Below are 17,848 nucleotides of genomic sequence, written 5' to 3'. Positions count from 1 at the left end.
CCATCACCAGAAAAGTGCTTCTATTTTCCTTCACTGGTCTCCGTCCAGAACAACTAGATCTGTTGGTCCACTTCTTTAACTGTCACTAATGTTTTTTCTCCGTGTGGCCAGAGCCGTGTGTGCCCGTTCACGTTGTTAGGCGCGTGTTCACGCTATTCTCCGACATGCACTTACAATGACACCTGCTAGACGACCTCTTGTATAAAACTAAATTAGCAGCCAATTTTGTAACATGTAGAAAGTACCGATATTTGTGTATATGTAAGGAGTAAAAGTAAAAAGTCGCCAAAAACAATTTAAAATTAAAATAAAAATATCAGAAAAATCTACTTGAGTAGCCTACTGTAACAAAGTATTTGTAGGCTACTTCGTTACTTCCCATCTCTGACACACACACGCCTCTTGGTTCCTCCTGAAGATGAAAAAGAAATAGAAACCTGGGCAAACGTCACATAGGGAGCAAGAGAGAGGGAGAGACAGAGAGAGAGACGGAGATAGAGAGAGAGTGAAGGAGAGGGAGAGCGAGAGAGAGAGAGATGTCACCCCTCTGCAGTTTGTAAGTGTTTGTTTAGGCCTACTCTCTACTAGCCATAAACTGTTCACTAATAGCTGGTCCACAGAGTTTTCTCTCTCTCTCTCTCTCTCTCTCTCTATATATATATATATATATATATATAAGAATAAATATATATATATATATATATATATATATATATGTAGCTATATATATAGAGAAGAGAGAGAGAGAGGAGATACATATATGTGTAAATGTCAATAACAGTGTGTGTTGGGGAAATCCCTACCTTCTGGCCGGGAAAGCACTTGGTCCAGAGTGGCTAGGAAATCTGAAATGCGAAGTGGTTTAACAGAGTGGCAGCGTGGATGCCCCGGTAGGTGTTCATAGCAGGCACAGACCAATGCTGCATTGCGCTTCTCACGAGCAGGTCGGTCCGGGAGAGGACATTCTCACAGCAGTGTGTGCATGTGTGTGTGTGTATGTATGCGTGGAGGATACTGCCAACAAAGAAAGCATGTGTGTGAAGCCTCCCTTATTATTTATTTAATACAAAATTATACATTATATATATATATATATATATATATATATATATATATATATATATATATATATATATATATATAATATTATTATATATATATACCCATGAGTGGAGTGGAGTAGGCTACCATTAAGCTGGCCATTAGACAGTGCACTTTGCATACAACTAGCATTTAGCAGCCTATACATTACTGTGTGCCGTGAACATCATAGCAATTTCCCGTAGTCTACGTAAGAGAGAAGGCTACTATGTGACAATTCATGTCCCCCTCAGAAAAGAATGAATGAAGCCCTCTACACTTGCCCCGAATAAATAGCTGCACCAGCAGAAAAATGACTGAGCGCTAAGCTGACTTGTATTAAAGCTAGATCACTCTCTTTTCTTCCCGTCTTTCTTTGTCCTTTGTGAATGTGTGAATAAAGATATTCCCCACCAGGAGCTGTCAGCAGCCCGGACACCAAGCCATTTAATCTTCCTATATGACAGGGGAGGTGAGGTCTGTCCCCAGTAACCGTCATACACACTCACGGCGACCCAACACCGCCTCTGCTGCCTCTCCCGTTACAGCTCAGCGATCGACTTACGCGGCCGGGGGAAATGTTGCAGTAGCGAGGAGAGAGAGAGAGGAGAAGAGAGGATGATGGAGAGAACGAAGGAGGGAGTGGACGAGGAGAGAGAGAGAGACTGCAGCATCACTTGAGACCGGCAGCAGCAGTCCCAAGCAGTGCAGGTGAGAGGAAAAAAGCAAGAGGGGTAGGAGGAGGAGGCGCATGTGGAGGAGAGAGAGAGACAGAATGCGGGACTCTTGGAAAAAGACGCATCTACACTCGGTCCATCACCGAGACCTCCATCCCGAACACACGCTACATACGCTGAACTGATGATGATATTGGAATCTCAATTTTAGCCCATCAGGAGAAGCCCTAATTTTCAGTTTTATACGAAGAAGAAAAATATTCTGAGAAACTCGCTCTCATAACTTGCGTGGAGGAATCCGACGGCTTGGCACGTTGCTCCACTGCGGGAAAAAGAGGACAACGCAGCTGGATCTAAAGGTAAGAAAAGATCCAGTAGCAGCACCTCAAATACTTTTTTCAAACTGATTTTCATTCCTCTGCTGGGGATATTGAGTTAATTTTCACTTGGCGTCCGGAGAGCTGTGAGGTGTTTTTTTCTTCTTCCTTTTGTGTGGTGCTGCATTGCAGTTTCTAACTGTGAAAAACGCGAGAAAAGCCGCTGTCCCAAATGTGACTGGAATAAAAACAACTTACAAATGACAATATGAACTGATGCGCGTCCTCGTGTTACAGTGGGATAGCTCTCCGGTTTACGTGAAAGAAAGAGTGAAGAGGATTAATCAAAGGCTGATGAATGAGTTGTTTGTTTTTTCGCAGCATAATGGATTTTTTGATATCTTTTATGACGTCGACAGCCCAACAAGACAACAAAATTGTTATTATAGAAGTTAAAAAAGCACTGCTCAGTAACCTAAAATAGAAAAATAAAGAAAGCCTGCACTGCTTAAGTGAACTACGGTGAGAGTGTGGAAGCTTTTCCCCGGACCTCAGGCGGCAGTCCGCAGAGAGCAATAGCGAGAAAGTAAGAAAGGCTACATCAAACACCCACGCTGTGAGTTACACCAGACCACGAAACACCAATAAAGAAGAGACAAGCCACAGCTCAGAGGCAGACAACGGGAAGGAGAGAGGCAAGAGGAAGAAGGAGCCATGCAGAGGCTTGGTGCAGTGCACTCCTCCGCGGCGCAGGCTCTCAGCCTCGTGGTCTTAGTGCTGCAGCTGCTGACTCAGCTACCGGGTGCCGACTCAGCTCTCCGGTACCGGGTGGCGGAGGAGGGCCCACCTGACGTCAAGATTGGCAACGTGGCCGCCGACCTGGGCCTCACAGCAGGTACAGGCAGCGGGGATGTCACCTTCGCCCTGGAGAGCGGCTCCGAGTTCTTCAAGATTGACAATGTGACAGGTGAGCTGACAACAGGCCCAAGGCGCATTGACAGAGAGAAGCTCCCGCAGTGTCAGATGATATTTGATGAAAATGAGTGTTTTTTGGACTTTGAGGTGTCAGTGATTGGACCACTGCAGAGCTGGGTGGACCTGTTTGAAGGCCGTGTGGTCATAACAGATATCAATGACAACACACCTTCCTTCCCCTCACCTGTGCTCCAGCTCTCAGTTGAGGAGAATCGCCCAATAGGAACCCTTTACCTGCTGCCCACAGCAACAGACAGGGATTTTGGGCGAAATGGCATTGACCGCTATGAGCTGATCCAAGATGGTGCCTCTGGGTCAAGTTCAACAAGACGCACAGCAGGAGGAAACCCCATTGCTAGAGTGGATGGACTTGGGGACCGTAGGGGTAGAAGTGGAGATATTGGAGGAGGACCCAGGAGCACTGTTTTCGAACTACAAGTTGCAGATATACCAGATGGTGAAAAACAACCACAGCTCATTGTAAAAGGTACATTGGATCGTGAGCAAAAAGATTCATATGAACTCGTCCTCAGGGTTCGAGATGGGGGAAACCCACCACGTTCCTCCCAAGCCCTGCTTCGTGTTTCCATCACTGATGTGAATGACAACAGCCCACAGTTTGAGAGGTCCACATATGAGGCAGAAATGGCCGAAAATGCTCCTCCAGGTACACCTGTCCTCCAGGTCAGAGCTTCAGACCGTGATATTGGAGTCAACGGGCAGGTGGAGTATGTCTTTGGCGCAGCCACGGAGTCCGTCAGGCGGCTTCTGCGGCTGGACGAGGCAACTGGATGGCTGAGTGTCCTTCACAGGATTGACAGGGAAGATGTGGCGCAGCTGAGGTTCACAGTAACAGCCAGAGACCGGGGTCAGCCACCCCGCACTGACCGCACCACTGTGATTTTGGCTGTCCGGGATGAAAATGACAATGTCCCAGTCGTAGAGATCCGAAAGATTGGGCGGATCCCTGTTCGAGATGGAGCAGCGTTAGTACCAGAGAACGTACTGGTGGACACACCAGTAGCTCTGGTACAGGTGTCTGACCGAGACCAGGGAGAGAATGGGGCTGTGACGTGTACAGTTGTAGGAGACGTCCCATTCACATTGAAGCCTGCTGGTGAAACAGTGCTCCCACCCCTACCTGCAGATGAAGCCTTTGACAGGTAAGCCAAACTGAAGGTAAACCATCACAGTTTGTTACAGAAATCCATCACAAAGGAAGGAACTAACTGTTTATTGAAAAGTAGTTCCTGAATTACTCAGAATAAAGGACTATATAACAAGTTACTTGAAACAGACTGCAGCTAGGTGCTGTAGTAATGAACCAGTATTTAAACATCAGTTCCTCTCATTTTTGGTAAGATGATGCACTTTCTTTCTTTCTTGAGGGAGCACACAAAAATAGTAAGTAATGTTAAGGTAATCATGAAGTAATGATGTTTTTTTAATAATATCGCAGTATAATGCACCACCTTACCCCTGAGGTGGGGTGCGGGGCAAAAACTACTATGCACATAATAAACAAATAACATGTGGATATGTGCCATTAAGCATCTCATTCCCACATACCAGGAAGAATTCATTTAAAACTGGTTATTATTCTTTAAGAAAATAGCCATAGTGATTAGCCAATGGTTCATTAATATACCATTTAGCAATCTGTTCTTAATTCCTACTATACAGTCCATGATTCAAAGGTTTTCAGGACTTATACATTGATTTTAAGATTGTTCCTGACTCATTTCTAGGTAATTCTAAAGTATCTGTATACATGTCTACAGTGTTAACACATTTAAACATAACTTTGTATTAAACACTTTTTTACTGTTTTCATCCCACTTGTTTTCTAACCGTGACAATTACACATTCACCATGCAGTTGCTATAAGTCTCACCCACACTACTACTCTAGGAGGAATTATACAATTTCTGTTTTCCACAGAGAATACAGAGATGAGTGAAGTGTTGTTTCATGCAGATTTCATTTAAGCTTTGTTCAAGTGGTGCCACTCATTCACTGAGGCTATAGAGTAATTTGAATGTCATACAATCTATAAACTTTGAGCAAAAATATTAATGAAAGTCAAGGGTTTTAGACTTTTAGGAATAATACAACGGTGCAGGCAGTAAAGGTCAGTGCTCCCCAGTCAATGGAAAGATATTTCCTAAAGCTATTGGATGGAGGGAGTGAGGGAAATAGAGATGGCCATTTTAGGATATCACTGCCACTGCTCATGACACCTGTGCATTAAGGGTACTTGTTGTATTTACTGTGGGCTGACCTTGACTAAAGCAATCTTGAGTCAAAGTAATAATCATAAAGGTCTTCAGCAAATCAATAAGTTGGTTTTCATTAACAAACCTGTCACACTTTCTCCAGTATTATTGTCTCTCTGCAGATGCCGATCTTTTCCAATGAATTGTGTATTAGAGACCAAAGCATATTTGAGCTGGAATAATTAGTCGATTGACAAAAAATGGATTGACAACTATTGTGACAATCAATTAAGTGTAAATTGTCAAGCAAATATTCCAGTAATACTCTGGTGGCTGCTATTCAAATGGCAGATTTTGTGGCTTGTCTTTCTTTCAAATAGTTGTAATCGTCACACCACACAAACAATTTTAGGATATCACCTTGGACAGGAAGAAAAACAGGAAATGTTCACAATTTCCTGAACTTTTGTTAGCATATACTGCTTAGAACATACATAGACCAATACAGTGACTATCAACAACCTGGTGGCTGATGAGTCCGCTAATTGACTAAAAGAGAGCAGCAGCAGTATTTTTTTTAATTATTTTACAGACAAGATCTGTATTATCTTCATCTAGGGTAGCAACTACATTCATGACATTTATTTTTCAATTATTTTTCACAGGAATAAGAAAAAATACTTCTTACATACTTCCGCCTTGCTGGACTACGAGGCCACCAAAGAGTACAGTGTTACCATTGTGGCAGTAGATTCTGGGAGCCCTAGTCTGTCCAGCAACAGCTCACTAATGGTACGAGTGGTAGATATCAATGACCATGCCCCAACCTTTGCCCAGAGCGTTGTGGAAGTCCACTTTGCTGAGAACAATTCACCTGGTGAAAGGGTAGTCACTGTGGTAGCCACAGACGCAGACAGCGGCAAGAATGCAGAGATTGCATACTCCCTGGACCCTGCGGGTAACGGGCCATTTTACATAGATGCAGATAATGGAGACATCCGTGCTACTGGGGTTCTGGACCGTGAGCAGCGAGAGAGGTATGAACTCCGGATCATTGCCAAGGACAAGGGTACACCTTCTCTGCAAGGCTCTGCCACTGTTGTCGTCCAGGTGACCGACCGCAATGACAATGCGCCAAAGTTTGTTCAGGAAATCTTTACATTCTACGTGAAAGAGAACCTGCTTGCCAACAGCCCAGTTGGCATGGTCACCGTGACTGATGCTGACGAAGGCGAGAACGCAGAACTTAGTCTGTTTGTAGAGATGGATGGAGTTGATGAGAAGAAGGCGGAAGGAGAAGATGGCGAGAAAGAGCGAGAAGAGATGTTTTCCATCGAGAACAACACAGGGACTATCTTCTCTTCTGCATCATTTGACCGTGAAAAGCTTTCCACCTACACCTTCCGTGTCCGGGCTGTGGATGGAGGGGAGCCCCGCAAAACTGCCACTGCCACCGTCTCGCTCATTGTGACGGATGAAAATGACAACGCCCCCTCAATTACCTCTCCAACCAATGAGTCCTACACCCTCCTTCCACCTGCAAGCAGTGCCCGCACAATCGTCAGGACTGTAACAGCCGTAGACTCAGACACTGGCCCAAATGCAGACCTTCACTATGCTCTAGTGGGGGGAAATCCCTTCAGGCTGTTTGAAATTGGCCACACCAATGGAGTAATCACCCTGGCAGAACCTCTGGAGCGGCGCCACAGAGGTCTGCATCGCCTGGTGGTCCGGGTCAATGATAGTGGGGCCCCCTCTCTCTGTGCCACCGCCCTGGTTCATGTCTTCATCAACGAGAGCTTGACCAACGCCACCCTAGTGGATGCACAGGTAATCTTTATGTATAAAGATATATTCTTCAAACTGATTTCAGCAAAATCAAGTAAAGTATATAACAATTCATATAACTTGAATGGAAGAAAGGTAATAAAAAAACACTGTATTTAGGTGTGTGCAGTACCTCTATTGTTCCACAGAGTTGGTAATGATAACCCATAATGGCAGTAATGATATTGTCCTTTGATCCATTCAAATGATGGCCACTCTGATAACACATTACAATGGAGGAGGATGGTAATGACAACTGATTGTAGCAGTTTAAACTAAACTGGTAAGACGATTATTTTCTTGATAGAATGAGATAAATGCACAAAGTCTGCAGTGTGCATGGTGTTGCAATTTTCTGCCCATTTTTGAGGAAATAATTGTGTCTATATGTGTCCCAGATAAAGAAGCCTGTTTCCCTTTTGAAAGTTATTGGCAATGCCTGCTTCTTTGTAGTTTGAATGCTCTTTGTCCAGAATGCATTCTTATAATGATTACGTGGTTAAAATAACTGCTATTACTGAAGTAGTTCTTCTTTTAAGGTACATTGAACGCAGAGCTGAGAGCATTGTGTGTGTGTGTGTGTGTGTGTGTGTGTGTGTGTGTGTGTGTGTGTGTGTGTGTGTGTGTGTGCAGGTGTGTGTGAACGAAAGAGAGAGAGAGAGAGAGAGCCTTAGGGAGAGTGTGTTAGAGAGGTAGAGAAAGAGAGAGAGGTGGCCCTGTCCCAATTTAGGCCTACAGAGTCAGTTGAACAATATTCATTTGAAAAGTTGCACGTTAGTAGTGTATATTGATGAGGTTTGGAAGTTTTCATTGTGTCATGCGTCACATTCTGAGCAGAAAAGAATTGGTCAAACTCAAAAGAAAGAAACTGAAAACTACTATTAACTTTAAATGAATAATGTTTACAGCTGGAAGTAAGGGAACCATTTGCATAGTATTGAATAACTCTGTGTGGTATAGGTTAGAGTTGGCTTGAAAGATCCACACTGAGATGAAGAGGTAATTGACTTGACTTAAAGACATTTGAGATACCAGAAATACCATGAATTCTAATTTAGCGTATACCTTATGTTGGTGAAAATCTCTCTTCTCTGCCCTCATTGTATTAATCAAACAAACTTCCCATTATGCTTTAAAAATGTTCAACTAAGCTGTAAATGCTGGCAGGTAATAATTACTAAAACTTGGTCTCTGGTGTGGGCAAAGTCATTTATATTGACTAATACTTAAACCGCCTCAGTGGCCTTTTGATTGCAGTGTTTGTTTTGAGATAGCTTGTGGTTTTAACCCCTACTTGAAACTTGGTTTAGAACAAATTATCATATTTTCTCTAAGGAAAAGGTCTTCAACTGTCAAGTCTGTGCATGTAGCGTGACGTAAACAGTGTGAACCTAAATTAGCTCTGAGACACTTGAGAGTCTGTTAGACAGACAGGAGGCAAAAATGTGTCAAACACCGATTGTGTTGGTACCCCAAAATACAGTGTCATCTTTAAATCCCTTGATGTGCCCCATTTGTGTCAAAACATTATGAAAAAAAGTATTTTATCGCAATCCGTCTAACCTGTGTGTAAAAAAATTCAACCAAAGATTGTTATCTCCAAGGACACACCTTAAAGTGTAGCAAGCTTCTCTACTGCAAACGGTGCACGTTATGATTTTGTGGTGCCTCCCTGATTGTTTCAACTTGCTTAAAAACTGGAAGTCCCTGTGGGATTGTAAATGACTTCCAAGTGCGTGATGTAAACTTTAACTGATTTCTAAATTTTTATTATGTTACTGTATAGCTACTCCAGAAAGTAGCGTAGCAACTGCAATTGCACTATGCTCTGTATGCCCCTTAAGTTCTAAGTATACATGTTTTGAATGACACTCAATGCTTAATCTTGTGTTTTGGCAGGAGAAAAACACATTCTGGATAATCATAGCTTGAGAGTCTTGACTTACCTCAATGGAGACAACTTGGCGTCCAAAAGATGTTGTGTTTCATTGCACTTTTTTTTCAGACGAACAATTGAGCACAGATAGAAGGTGTAGTATTTGAGCACTAGCCACTATGTAGAACACCTCATGAATGGTGTCCTGTCACTTAAGAGTAGAATGAAAAGGAAAAATTGAACAATCAAGGGGCTGAGGATTAGAACAGAACACGTGGTCAACGGTCAAACAATGATGTTGACAGGTAGAATTAACTACAATGTGCCCAACTGACTGGGGCCATTGAATCGAACAATAGCGTGTAATATGTCCAAGCCAGTATTAAAGCTGCCTCTGATTACAATATGCATAGTTTAGTTTGATTGTAGGAAAGAACTTGGTGGAGCAATTGAGTAGAAGTCATTGACTAGAGAATACCTCCATCTCATAATGAAGTCAAACTTAGTGGTGGCTGGATGCCAGATGTAATTAGGGAAGGAATACGTCTACTGCTGCAGCACCATGGCAGAAAATGACTCCAGTCTTTTCTATCCAACAGTACTGGGTGAACCACATGTTGGGTAATTAGCTACAATATGATACTGCAAAGTTTGAGCTAGAAGAAGAAGAAATTGTGATATTCTAGAAATGGTTGTCATCTGGGAAACTTTAAGGTGCTTTGTACATCAGACGTGCACTGTGTTGTGAATCTGATTAAGGCTCTTAGTGATGATATTTTCACATTCTCACAGTTTTTCATCTCAGATCAAAAGTTTTTTTTATCTTGAAATATGGAATTCTTACATGTTTTTTTAAAATATGTACAGTCAGCTTTTTAGAAATAAGAATACTAACTAACACTAATCAAACTGCAGCTCTCTGTCCTTATGCTGAACTGTGAATGCATTAAGCAACAACTATGATCGGGCACTAAGTCAATAGTGTGGTCAGTGGAGAACTCCTTGTCTTGGTTGCAAAATCACCATCTGCAGTGACATGAAGATAATAATATCCTTGGAGACTGGAGCAGATAAATGGTGGTGTTAAGCCCAGCCGGAACAAAGCTCATGTAGCAGAATAGAAGATTCCACTGGGAGTTGGGATGCGTCAGAAGGAGGGACTCAAATACGGCGTGAAGGTGGCTGCTACCCTTATTCTGCTCATCACTTAGCTGTATTGTGTGTGCCCATACATGCATACACTATACCCATCGGCACATTGACAGCTATATATATATAACTTGCACTCAGTATGTGACTTGACTTACAACCATACAACTTACACTTTCTAATGCTTCTGTCTGTCAAATATACTTGCACGCACACTCCCAACAAACAAACAAACTCTGCTGTTCTCTCACATTGTATATACACATTTGGCACTGCAGCACAATTTTCTCTCGGTGTTTTACGCACACAAAACGGCAGACAGTTAAGGGATGCGCTAAGCCAGAGAGATGCCCAGCAGAATGAGAATGGAAAGGAATACTGCAGGCAAAAGAACAATGGGGATGAGGGGAGAGTGGAACCTGGCGGAGAGAGGCCTTTTGCAGTGGAAGCAGAATAATGGAATAGAACCAACCAACACAACTCGCTCAAAAACAATGAAACTTAACCCAGAGATAGATGTTGATGAAACAATGAAATATAACAGTCCAATTTTTAGCTTGGGGGTAACCAGAAATGAGAGTGCATAATGTGACTCTATATGAGTAAGCCTAATAATATACCTTGGATAATGTTATAATCAAGTTACACAGTGCAGTTGTGTGAGCTGCACTCTCTGGAGTTATTACTCCAGGTTATACTGCAGTTATTTTTATGTATCTTCTCTCTCACCTTCACTTTCTGTCTCTATCCCGTTTGTGCAAGCCTTATTACCCACCGTTCTTAAAGCAGAAGGGATTAGATGACTATATCATTTCCAACCCTGACAGGCCAAAGGAATTGTCGTATGAGCTCCCAGACGAGGTGTCAGGGCTGGAGAATGACTTGTATAACTAATGGACAACTTACACATGCATACATGCATACATTTTAGTGTGTATGTGTGTGTGTGTGTGTGTGTGTGTGTGTGTGTGTGTGTGTGTGTGTGTGTGTGTGTGTGTGTGTTGTTTTGTATTTTGTCGGTCTTTGCATAATGATCCTCCCAACATAGTAGCTATGTATTGATTAGAATATTCAGATTCATTACCCTGTCCCATATTACCAGCAGGGCTCTGCAGACCAGAACTCCACAGCCTCATTGTCTGCTGCAGTGCAAGGTTCTATCACCAGTAATGATTATGTTTGTGCTTCAGCATAACCCACTTTCTTGTAATGATCCGTTTATTACTGTACAAGCTCAGCGAGAGAGAGAGAGAGAGAGAGAGAGAGAGAGAGAGTTTATGTGTGTGTGTGTGTGTGTGTGTGTGTGTGTGTGTAAATATTCAAATAGGTGTGATATACTATATAGATCAAAATGGACCATCATGGATTTGCCTGGATTTTGCATCAATTAAAACTATTAGTTTAACCGAACAACCTCAAGAGCACACTTACAGTAGCCTTCTATCTGTCTAACCATCCAATTCTCAGTCAAGAAATTGTGATTGCAAATCCTTAACAAATCCCGCCTACGCTATCTTTTACAATAGGGACATTGTTCATTGATGAGACAGTAGATGTTTTTGTATTCTAGGGATATAGTCATAGCATGTCTGCTTCCTTTATGTACACATTTATTGACTGTTTCTGCTACTTTTCCTCTTCTAACTGTCCCTGACCTAACGTTTCCTTTTATACCTTTAATCAGCTTTAAACAGCATAATCCAGGCGTTTCCTGTAATATTGCAGATGATGTGAAATCACAAATGGAGAAGCATATGCAGAACTTGAAATGGTGCAACTGCAAAGCAAGAGCAATTATATATTTAGCAATTACATATTTAGGGAATAATAGAGAAGCTCACTCACTAAAACACAGTGAGTTTAATTAAGTGGAAGATGCTGTTTGATGTTTCTCTGTGGCTCACACCCACTGTGTCATCTTTTACAGTCGCTGTTTTGGACTTGATGGTCTGTCTGTTTTTCTTACTTTTCCTCTTTTACATTGCATCTTCTCTCTCTCTCTCTTGTTCCTCTCCTCTCTTCCTCTCACATTAGGTGGCCCGAAGTCTGATGGCTCCACTGTCACTGGACATTGCAGGGGACCCAGACAGCGAGCGTGCATTAGGGAAACAGCGCCTTAGCGTAGCTATCGGTGTCCTGGCAGGAGCTGCGGCGGTCATCCTCGTTATCCTCCTTGTGGTCACAGCTCGGCAGTGTGGTGCTCAGGGCAAGAATGGCTACGAGGCCGGAAAGAAGGAGCCAGAGGAAGACTTCTTCAGTCCTCCAGGTGCCCAACCACAAGCTGGCTGCAGCAGAGGATCAGACCGTGGACGCAAACCTCGACGGGACAAACGCAATGGAAGTGGCATTGGTGCAGCTGCAGGAGGAGGGAAGGCAGACAGATCACTCTACAGTGGTATTGTCACAGTCAATGGGCTGCGTCGCCATGCCAATGACGACGATGAGGAGGATTTGAGCAGTGCTAGTGAGCGCCTGGCAGCCCGCTACTGTGCTATGGACGGTGACCCCGGCAGCCCACGGATGGGTGGCGGCAGGAGGCACCAGTCAAGCCCAGACCTGGCCAGGCACTACAAATCCAGCTCACCTCTTCCCGCTGTGAACCTGCAGCCCCACTCTCCCCCAGCTGAAGGAAAGAAGCACCAGGCGGTCCAGGACCTGCCTCCCTCCAACACCTTTGTGGGTAGTGGGGGTTGTGTGGGGAGTGCCGGCTCCAGCAGCAGCAGTAGCGGGGGCAGTGGCAATGCAGATGCTATGTCCCTGGGGTCTGACCAGTGCTCAGAGTATGGCTGCCAGACTGGGAACAAGTACAGCAAACAGGTAGGAGCTCTGGGAAGGGACTGGGATAACATAAGCTGCCGGTATACTAGCCGCACTCGAGGTTGCACGTGCCAATGTGATGTCAAAAGGACGTAGATCTCACTGGCGTGCCAGGATTTTGAGGTCATGCACCACTCTATTTTTTTCAAAGGTGCGTGACAAAGCAGAAACAGGACGCATGGATGAGTTTAATTTAATTTTTAAATTTAATTTAATTTATTTTAATTTAATTTATTTAATTACATTTTTAAATTTATACTATTTATTAATCCCCAGTGGGGAAATTTGAGGGCAACCGGATACGAGTACTCTCAGAGTGATTGCAAGTCTCTCTGGTAAACCTACAGGGTTAAGATGAGTTCTTTGTGAGTTCTTGTGAAGGAAAGGCTTGATCCGACGAAGTAGGTCATCAAATCAAATTGAAGCACTGATTGATCAATGCTGTTGCCAGTTCTGCCATGGTTTACCTTTTTCTTCTTTTTTTGCAGAAATAGCAAAATTGGTAGCCTTTGCTCATTAGCGCCATCTCTGTTAAGGAGAAGACTGCAGCTAGTGTCACGACCACCACGCGCATGTTTAAACAGTTACGGTGCTCTCACGACGTCACATTTACGCTCGCCAGCTTGGCTACGGTTACTGTAAAAAGGCCTTTAGTCTCTATGAGTCCTCTATCTTTTTTTTCCTCTGGGATGCGCTAAGGTTTAAAAATCTCTGTCAGTTTTGTCCACTCTCTGACTCCTGATATCTGTTCCTTCTCCTCCTCCTCCTCAGCTTCATCTCTTATTATTCACACATCTGCTGACATACCCTACTGCACACCCTGTCGCTAACGTCTAAACATCAATTCATCTCCACAAAATAGCTGACAGTGTGTACGCACGGACACACACTTGTGTGTCTGTGTCAGCATGCTAAGCCTGTGAGCAGTGTGACGGTACGCTGCTGTCAGAGCACGCTCCATGTCAAACATCAGAACTCTGTTTAGCTGGATCTAATGCAGGGGACATGAGTCAACCCCCTGCGCTAGCCGAACAATATCTGAATAAGCAGTTGTGTGTACATGCATGACTGCGTGTGCATGTGTGTGTAACACATGCTTACCCTGTGTATAAACCCCTAAGGAGTTCAGTTTAAGTAAGGACACAAAGGGAGTGGGCGAATAGTTGCTTCCAACAGGGTAATTGGTCATTTCATGTTTCAGTTTCCCTTGTCAAGCTGTTATCTTCCTTCCATTTAGCATATATTTTTGTTCCATAAACAATATTAGTTGCACTGATAATGGATGCAATGGCTTTTTTGTTTGCTCGAGAAGCTGCAGTTAAAAGCTGAAGTCCTGCTGACAAATAAATACTGCATAGAGACGGTCACTCACCCCTCCACCTACACACAAACACTAATGCACACACAGGCACCATCTATCATCTTAGACACACTGACACAGCAGGGTCTCCCTAGTCCCCTAGTCCATGGCGAGTGCTCCCAAGAGGGATGTTTGAGTGACAGCTAACCCCTCTTAAAGGGGGGGTGTCTCATTTCCTTGACAGACAACTCTACTTTTATCCTCCCCGTTGTGAAAAAGTGCTGATGTGGTCATTAAAAACGAAGTAGAGGAGCTTCTTAGGCTAATCAATTCATACATGGTGCTGATCCTGCTCAACACACACACACACGAAGGACTGTGCACACATCCACACGCACTAACACACACACACACACACACACCAGAGGTTAATCCATTACGGATTCAATCCTCTTAATCTGCCGTTCCCAGGAAAGGAAAATGCTTACTGGGAGAGTTTGGTGTTCATGCTTACGTGCACGCAAAATGTGTTAGCACACATACAGAGACACATAGACACATAAACTGACAGCATAATGAATTATTGATCCTATGTGGTAATTAACTCCTCTACTGCAGTGGAGTGCCCCCCCCCCCCAGGTTTTATACACAGCTCTGTAAGTGTGTAGGTCTGTGCATGTGTCTAAGACTTGCGAGCTCGTACGTGACTGCGTTCACGTACGTGTCAAAATTTGTTAACTCAAACAGTTCGCCGACATGCTTAGGTTTGTGTTGGTGGGTGCATGTCACTGCAATTGGAAGGCTGCTTATTTCACAAAGGCATATGCATTTTATATGTGAGTGCAAGTGAAAGATAGACTCAGGGAGTAATAGGTGGTGAGTATGTGCCAAATGTTGGAACTGGGACGTTCGCAGAATTTGCAATAGCATTAGATCAGGAGTGGGAGGGAATTATAAGAGGTTAGAAGGGGAGAAAGCTGGAGTAAATGAGAAGGGCAGGGGGGATACAATTTGAAAGCTACTTTACTGGGTCAGTAAAAACTCCAACAACTGTTCATCTAAAGTGAGCACATCATTACACCAACTGGGGTGCTAAAAACTAAAAACCTTAAAAAAAAGCAAGTCATGAAAACTGTGCGTCATGGTCGAAGAGCAAGATTGCATCCAAGGCAACAACTTGATAAAACAGCTCATACAGCTCCTATAATGTATTGCAACGCATTACAGTAAATATCATTCAGAAAGGTCTCACTTCGGGAGCAACATTAAGAGCCAGTCATGGTGACACTTTTGTATGTCGAGCCGGTCAGCCAGAAGAGGTACTAAAGGAGGAGCCGTTCACTCCCATTGCTGAGCTAAGCCTAAAGATTCAACAAAATTACCACCACTATCTGAGCGGTAAGAGAGGGTTAAAGGTCCCATGACATGGTGCTCTTTGGATGTTTTTATATAGGCCTTAGTGGTCCCCTAATACCATATCTGAAGTCACTTTCCCAAAAATTCAGCCTTGGTGCAGAATTACAGCCGCTAGAGCTGTAATTCTCCCACAATGAGTATTCCTGAGTATGGGCCATTTCTGAGTCTGTAGCTTTTGAGGAGGAGGGGGCAAGGTGGACGCTGGGGGTGTGGCCTTGACCAACTGCCACTTTGCTCAGTTGCTCATGGGTGGGCCAAATTCTCTGGTCGATAACCTCGACCAGATTATTATTATTATGACCTCATAAGGGGCAAGATTCCAGATCGGCCCATCTCAGCTTTCATTTTCTCAAAGGCAGGGCAGGATACCCAGGGCTTGGTTTACACCTATTGCCATTTCTAGCCACTGGGGGACCATAGGCAGGCTGGGGGAACTCATGTTAATGTCAAAAAACCTCATAAAGTGAAATTGCCATACCATGGGACCATTAAAGATATGTGCAAGTGAGAGAGGGGCAATAATAAAAAGGCAGTATGCCGACAAAAAGAAAGAGGTGAAGGGAGAGGTGTGTGTGTGTGTGTGTGTGTGTGTGTGTGTGTGTGTGTGTGTATTTTATGCAAAACAGTAAATATATAATATTAATATTACTTCTTGATATTTTTGGTCAGTACCAGAAAAGTATTGAGGTCCGATACCCAGCCCTAACACTGATGGAGAAAGTATAAAGGAGAAGGTTGGAGAATGTGCTTTTAAGTGGCAAGGGGCAGGGAGAGTGAGAGAGTAAGTGAGAGAGAGAGAGAGAGAGAGAGAGAGAGAGAGAGAGAGAGAGAGAGGTCTGGCTTGGGTGGCAGCCAGAGTGAGAGTGGACTGCTGAGATGTGGGTCATCAGGATACCCGTTGGCATCAGGACACATTAATGATCACAGCAGTCACATGGCACTGCAGTCAATATGGGCAAAGTGGCCTCGTTCTAACCTCTAACCACCAAACCAAACACACTCCACCACAAAACTGTTCTTGGTATATGTTGTCCTCAATCAACCACAACAAATGCCATAGTGGTTGTTTTGTTCAGCTTTCACACGGCTTTGTTCTTTTACTTTTCTTTTTAATGCAAAGTGTCTCGATTAGCACTTTGCACTCTCCTTTTGACTCTCACACTTTGTTCCTTTTTTTGTCATTCTCCCCCTTTCTTTGCCATATGCGCGGCCATAAATCTAAACACCCAGCCAGCCACTGCAACCTCTCTGTCTTCCATGCACCACACTGACCTCCGAGAATGAACAGACTCAGCGTTTTCACTAGTGTGACTTCTTCTTTTACTGTAGTGAGCACTTTCTGTCTCTGGACCCAGTGTGGGAGGGCGGGTGAGAGTGTGGTGCCACAAAGGCTGAATCGAACCAGACACACACACAAACACACACACACACACACACACACATCCAAAGTCTAATCAATGCCCGTTAACAAGGCCAAGACTGCAGTAGAAACTGGTGTATTGACAGCGTTTTTTTTGTGTATTGTGCATTGCCCATTTTTACGCTTTGTGAAGGTCAGGGTTGAACTCTTTGGACACAGGGTGCCACAGTGTTTTGAAACAGCAAAGACAAGCTATGGAGATACCTTTGTGTTGAATAGGACTCATCTGGCCAGTGTTGTCCATCTAATTGGACTTTATGGACGGGCGCTGGCGGAGAGATTAGGTTTACTGGATTATAAAATTGAAAAGCAGCTTTTCATTTCAACGAAATCCCTCTAGGATTAAATATGATGAGCGTCTGTCATAGACTCAAACTAACCCCTCCAGGCATTCAGGCTCGCCACATGAACACATTCACACATACACCTCCTGTGATAACATGCAGCGTGCATTAGGGTCAAAAGGGTGAAGGCACTGTCAACGAGAAAAAGCAACAGAAACACACACACGCTCTCCCTTCCCTCCTTCTCTCGGTTACTCACGCACACACTGTAATCGACCCGTGACCCCTGTCATGATGATACCAACACACTGATGTATTTATTAAAAGGCACTGCAAGTTCAGGTGGCACAGCTGACCATATGCTCACGGGTTAAGTAGGTGGGGAGGTGAGGAGGTGAGGGTAAGCGAGAGGTGAGAAGGATGAGGTAACCAAAGCGGGGATCACCCGACAAGCCAGACTGAAAACTGATCTACTGACCTGGAGACAAAGGATG

General features: G+C 43.8%; 1 protein-coding gene and 1 long non-coding RNA gene across 2 annotated transcripts in view; one reads left to right on the top strand and one right to left on the bottom strand.

The window, feature by feature from the left end:
- Positions 1–6,181, bottom strand: part of LOC116670475 (uncharacterized) — a 6,533-nt gene extending 352 nt beyond the window's left edge. The window contains exons 1-2 of the long non-coding RNA XR_004327034.1: positions 6,171–6,181; positions 3,332–3,333 (exon numbers count right to left, since the gene is read on the bottom strand). This is a non-coding gene — a long non-coding RNA (uncharacterized LOC116670475). The remainder of the gene's footprint in view (positions 1–3,331; positions 3,334–6,170) is intronic.
- Positions 1,714–17,848, top strand: part of pcdh7a (protocadherin 7a) — a 40,894-nt gene continuing 24,759 nt past the window's right edge. Inside the window, exons 1-3 of the mRNA XM_032500923.1 lie at positions 1,714–4,212; positions 5,931–7,095; positions 12,152–12,934. Coding sequence (XP_032356814.1) covers positions 2,789–4,212; positions 5,931–7,095; positions 12,152–12,934 — 3,372 coding nt within the window. The 5' untranslated portion in view covers positions 1,714–2,788. The remainder of the gene's footprint in view (positions 4,213–5,930; positions 7,096–12,151; positions 12,935–17,848) is intronic.

Source organism: Etheostoma spectabile, chromosome 2, assembly GCF_008692095.1.
Source record: "Etheostoma spectabile isolate EspeVRDwgs_2016 chromosome 2, UIUC_Espe_1.0, whole genome shotgun sequence".
NCBI classification, from domain to species: Eukaryota; Metazoa; Chordata; class Actinopteri; order Perciformes; family Percidae; genus Etheostoma; species Etheostoma spectabile.
This window is presented reverse-complemented; position numbering and strand designations above follow the sequence as displayed.